Source organism: Ahaetulla prasina, chromosome 3 (genome assembly GCF_028640845.1).
Source record: "Ahaetulla prasina isolate Xishuangbanna chromosome 3, ASM2864084v1, whole genome shotgun sequence".
NCBI lineage: Eukaryota > Metazoa > Chordata > Lepidosauria > Squamata > Colubridae > Ahaetulla > Ahaetulla prasina.
In genome coordinates this window covers 70,753,027-70,759,026 of record NC_080541.1, presented here as the reverse complement: position 1 = coordinate 70,759,026, position 6,000 = coordinate 70,753,027, and the positions used below count along the sequence as shown (strand labels likewise).

At 34.8% G+C, this 6,000-nt stretch overlaps 1 protein-coding gene across 1 annotated transcript in view; it reads right to left on the bottom strand.

Annotated features, from left to right (window-relative positions):
* Positions 1–507: 507 nt before the first annotated feature.
* Positions 508–6,000, bottom strand: part of ZNF236 (zinc finger protein 236) — a 67,497-nt gene continuing 62,004 nt past the window's right edge. Inside the window, 1 exon segment of the mRNA XM_058176591.1 lies at positions 508–2,554. Within this exon segment, the coding sequence (XP_058032574.1) occupies positions 2,430–2,554 (125 nt within the window). The 3' untranslated portion in view covers positions 508–2,429.

Genomic DNA, 6,000 nt, shown 5'->3' with positions numbered 1-6,000 from the left:
AGAGTGAGGTATACTTATCATTAAGATGTTGATTTAGTAATTCAATGCAAAATGGTCGCTCAAACTACTTCTTATTCAAAATAATAATCTCAATAGTATCAGGCAAAGTATAATTTGAGCTTCATTTTTCCACATTTATAGCCCAACTGTATTGCAGCTAAAGTAAAGGTAAATATGGAGAGGTATGTCTTTCATTCAAGTTCTCATAATCTACAGAGGGTAGATTTCAACCCTGGTATGCCATCTAGAATATATGCCTCAGTCACTTGGGAGTTGGTGGCATATGCATTTAATATATTATTATTGATAGTGGTTCAGACTAGATTATTATTATTAATTGTACATTTAAGATCAGTTCCCTTAATCCACATAATATTTCTACGTATCTTTTACTTGGGACTTCAGATAGGCCATAGAAAGGGATAGCAAAGTTAGCAAATAGCTAACTTCGTAAGTTTGTGCTTAAAAAATAAATATGGTAATATGTGAATTTAATTTGTGTGCCTCTGCTGTTTTGGAACAGATCTAAGCACAAACCTTGTGGGTTCACTTTACACAGTATACATAATACTGTTTCTTCTTTTCTTAAAGATATTGTGTTCTTCTAATCAAATAAGGATATCAATGAGCACAATAATATTTGCAAACAAGCAAAACGCTTTCAGTAAGGCTGGTAGAAAAAACCCTTGAAATGGAAAAAAAATATTCAAAGCGAAGAAATAAAATAGCAGAATAGCATGAAATATCTACAGGACCATGATCAATAATTGTTTTGCATCAATTCAGGCATAATAATTATTCTCATCAATAAGAATACCTACTTAATACCCCTGAAAAGGAATAATTTACCAGACAGAAAACCATGTTTGGAAAAAAATTAATATTATTCAACATGTTTGACTTAAATATTTCCACATAACAAAAGTGTTATTTTCAAGTCACCAGCTATATTACTTATATACATATGTCCAGAGTTAACAAAAGAATTATGAGATGTCCTATCAAAAGCAGTGATTTTTCCTTTTTTTTGGAAATAGAAAGTACTAGTCTTATATTACACAAAATATAAATTATATGTACAGATAGTTTTTTTCTGGAACTGAAAAACAAATTAAAAGCAATAATATTTTCATAAAGATATAATATGTCTACATTACATTAAAATGAATCAATACTGATTTTGAAATGTTTATCTAAAGTTGAAAACTTTATAAACACTTCTTGAAACTGGAATTATTATTTACAAAATATACTCATCAGCCACACAGAGGCTTAAATATCTGTATATATACACACATACATATATATAACATATAAAGAAATTTTAAAATCTCAACGTAAAATTAAGCAAGATCCTTCTGTCTTTGGAATGTCTAAAACAGAACATATGCTTTATTTCCAATGTGGGTGTTTTTGTATGATTATACCTCTTTTGAATGATTGGGACCTTTCAGAGTAATACTGAAAAAGCCTAGGTAGTCTTTAAAAATTTCATAACTGTCAAGACAAATTGATGACAATAGTAACAAGGACTTCTAATTCGGAGTTATCTTTCAGAATGACTGTACTGTAATTTAACCTGCAGCTAATTTGATCTTCTTCAGAAAATATATAGTCTTGTAAGTTCTACCATCTTGAATATATGGCTTATATTTTTATGGTTATTCAGCAAAAGTTTCTCTGCTGAAAGATCCACATGAAAGTATATGTGTTTGCCATTTACTTCATGGAATTGCAGTTGTTAGTGTGTTCCTCTGAATTATTGCTGAGTTTAAAGCTGAGAAATAATAGCACTCATCAAACTAAATGAATGTGAGCTATCATCCTGATGTATCTGCCAACACCAATTAATGGTCTAAAACAACCTTAGATCATGTACTATCTGCATTGGAGCAGGCATCATCTACTACTGGCAGAAGTCTCCAACCTTGGCAACTTTAAGCCTGGCGGACTTCAACTCCCAGAATTTCTGGGAGTTGAAGTCCGCCAGGCTTAAAGTTGCCAAGATTGGAAACCCCTGATCTACGGCACCCATACAATTTTGTTTTAAATACTCAAGACATTCCTCATGATTGACAGAAAAGCCAAGAAAGCCTAGTTCAGATTCACTCTTCACTGATTTCAAGATCTGGGTGTATTTCTGTTTTAGAGAATACACTTGTGGTGGAATGAAAAGATAAATAAGTTCCATCTACCTGAGATCACTGATTGTAGACAATGCAGAAAAGTTTGTCTGATGTTTCTCAAATATTCTATATGCTTACAAAAGACAGGTAATTCATTCGGTGTTTTGTAATATTTAAAAAGCTATATCATCCTTATTATTTGCAATACGCTTTAATAGTAAAAATCCACAGATGACTATTTTTAGGAGAAAAAAGAAAAAAATTCTAGTCCTGAAAGCATTCGGAGCTTTCGTCTTATAGTCATCAAAAAATATTGGTTATACTCTGCCATTCGTTTGAAGATTCTTGAACAACTTCTTCCAAATTCAGGGCACGATTAATGTCTTCGCCTTCCTGTCCTTGATGACTGGTCGATTCTTGCATTGCACCTATCATAGTAAAAAGATAAAGAACAATAAGAGATACAGCATAAAGTCTTCAGGCAAACAGCAGAAAATTAAATCCAAAAGATTATTTTATTGACTATAAAGCAGTGATCTGCAAGGGGGAGGGTCTGAAAAAAAGGAAATAAGAGCCTGGGAGTAAGGGAATTTAGTGAGGCTTGTTTTGAGTAAATACCTATCACAACTTTAATTTAAAAAATATTCATCTTCAAAAGGGATACACATCACTTTTCTTTATTGCTATCATTTGGACACAAAACTCTACATGCAGTTCTGGTCTGTGGCATGTCCATTTCTTTTAACAGAGTAGCTTGTTAAAAAAAAATCAATATTTAATTTATGTCTATTAAAATTTATGTATCAGTCCTCAAAAGTAATGGAGCTCTATATGCGTAAATACACTTTGTGATTAAGAAAGTAACATACAGAAGTTTTCATCCGTAAATTCTACTTTCCACCTAATCATTTAATGCAGTTTCCACAGCTGTATTTATTTATAACATAGCCATCAAAATTCCATGATGAAAAAAATAAAAAGAAATTTTGCAAATATAAAGAAAAAGGACTGAATATATTTTTTATTTGTTATACCTCTTAGAGATACACCAAAAGCTTTTCTTCTAGCAAGTCAGATCTTAGGTCTTCTTACAATGTAATCAAGTTTCTACAGTATAGCCACTGGGTTTTTACATTATGGTGACATCAATTAAATGTACACTGCTTTATTTCATGTCAACATACTCTCTAGAAAAGAAAACAGCCTTCTTGTTCATTATAGGTAGTGCTCATTTATTGACAGAAATTGGGATTGGAATTCCCATTGCTAATGACATGGTCATAAAGTGCAATATCACCCGACCATATCATTTAGCATCGACAATCCCATAAGTCCTTATAGATGTTGTTAAGTGAGTATCATGTGTATATGATACTCCTTATAGATGTATCAAGATGCAATCATATCAAGATGCAATCATAAGCAACGACTTGAGTATCAAGATGCAATCATAAGCAACAACTGCTTATGATTGCATCTTGCGACTTCCTGCAGACTTTGCAGTCAATGGAAAGCCAGTGAGAAATCTCAAGTCCCCTATGGCTCACAAGCAGGCAGGCAGTAGGACGAGTTCTATGGAAGAGGGGTGGGGTGCTCCAGTGAGTGCTCCCCAATGGGGAGAGGGTGTAGTGGCGAGGCGTGAGTCTGTGTGGTTGGGGAGGGAATGCTGAGATGAGACGTAAGTATGTGCAAGTTAGGGAGGAGATGCTGTGGCAAGGCCCAGATGTGGATGGGCAGGCTGGCAGGGGAAGGGTGCTAACATGAAATTCCTGCAATCGGATACTCCGTAGCGAAGATGTTCAGGAGAAAATTGGTGGGAGCAACTGCTGGCTTTGCTTGTAAGCTGGCAGGGAAGGTTCCAAATGGTAACCACATGACCACAGGATGCCATACCTGTTAAAAGTATGAACCAATTGCCAAGCACCCAAATTCTGATCACCTGACAGCAGGGGTGCTGGGACAGCCAAAACTTGAGAGAATCAGTTGTAAATACCACTCATTTAATGTCATTATAATTTCTATCGACGGTTGTTAACCAAGGACACCAATAATAGGACTTGTAAAACAGGAAAAGCAGAGTTATTTCCCTTTGAAGATGAACATGCATGGATCATATTTATATAAACCTTATATAAAAATGATGCATGCAGGTTGGGAGTTTGTAACTTCATTTTATTGATTCAGTGATGCTTTTCTGATAATTAAGTGTTGGCCTTCCTAGAGGCCCCTGTATAAACGAGCAAGCCTTTACTTGTTCCAGAATCTATCATACATAAGCAAAGCAAATAGATTGCCTCACATCTTCACCCCTAATAGCCAACACATATATTGATCAGAAAATCATTATTATCAGCTCCATTTTAACTGCTGTTGAAATCATTTTATTTTAATAAGTACAATGTGGTCTGGTAAATCTGAGTTGGATTGGGTCGTGATTGCAATGCTAAGTTGTTGTTAGATAGTTGTTAGATGTAGCCTGAAGACCAAAAGAGGCTAAAAAGCATTGAACGATAATAATTAACTAGTCCAAAGGGCGAGTAGGTTCCCGTGAGATAATAGAAATGAGAAGATCAAAGCCTTCCACATAAAGGTCATTTGCAGAGCATCTGAGAGTGACAGGGAGAAATTTTGTCATCAGTCTCTATAAACCCGTGCTTAACTCTTGAATGGAGACATAGGTAGGTTTGAAAATAGAATTGCCCATTCAATATGTGTTTATAGTTGCTGTATATTCTCTATACTTTAGAGTAAAATCTTGAGTTTAATCACGTACCTTCCTACCTTGGTATATCTACGGTATTGGTTATGGATTTGTTCCACCTATCTCCATGAGGATGCCAAAGCCTGATATCCTTTCCCATTTCTCCCAGTCTCTCTCAGATGTTCTGCAAGTGGCTTTCATCCGGATGGCTTTGATCTTCTCATCTGGGCTAGTTAGTTATTCTTCCTCAAAGCTCTTCATCCTCTTCTGATCTTCAGACTATGCCTAACAACTGTCTTTAGCATTGTAATCATTATCCAATCCAACTCAGATTTACCAGACTGTACTTATCGAAATAAACAAAATGTCTTCAACAGCCACTACTGTCGACTCCATTTTAAACTGTTAGCTATTTTTTCAGACAGCCAATCCAATTCCTACAGTTCTGTTGGTGTTTTTTAAGGCTTCTCCCTTCATGTAAATCCAATCCAGGAGAAGGCTTCTCCTTCTATCTTCTACGAGATAAGAGGTCCTATAAAAATTTAAAATAATGTCTACATTCATCTACCCATTTTCTGCAAAACTAGCAGAAATTGGCATCTGAATATTTATTTGCATTATAACACAGAAGTCTGAAGAGGTGACAAACTAGCTCGGAGACTTGGCTAATGCAGGTGCATTACACCCTACTTTCATTCTCATGGCTCACATTTTTGCCTTACATTTTATTTTTCAGTCACAAAAATGGGAAAACTTAAGCAAGTTCCAAAATGCTTTTTCAAATTCAAATACAGAACTGAAATAATTAATTTATATATTAGTTAGATGCATATTCAGAAGCTGAAAGTAGAATATATGGTGGCACCTCCTACCAGTTTTTCCTTAAAAATCCACCCTGCGAGGTAAGATTTCTCCATACTTCTCAACAACTATGCCACCTATGAAATTGGACTGGAATATAACTGTACTGCACAACTGAAAACATTTCTGTTCAATAAGCAACTGAATTACATTAATACCGCTACCAGGTATTATCTTAAAGATTAAGAGCCAGAGCACAAAGTTCAATTCTTGTAGTGCTTGGTACAATCCGAGAAAATTAGAAATGTTGAGTCTCTTCAGTTTAATGCTATAAAATAAAGAGATATGCCGAACTTTCTCATAGCAAATATC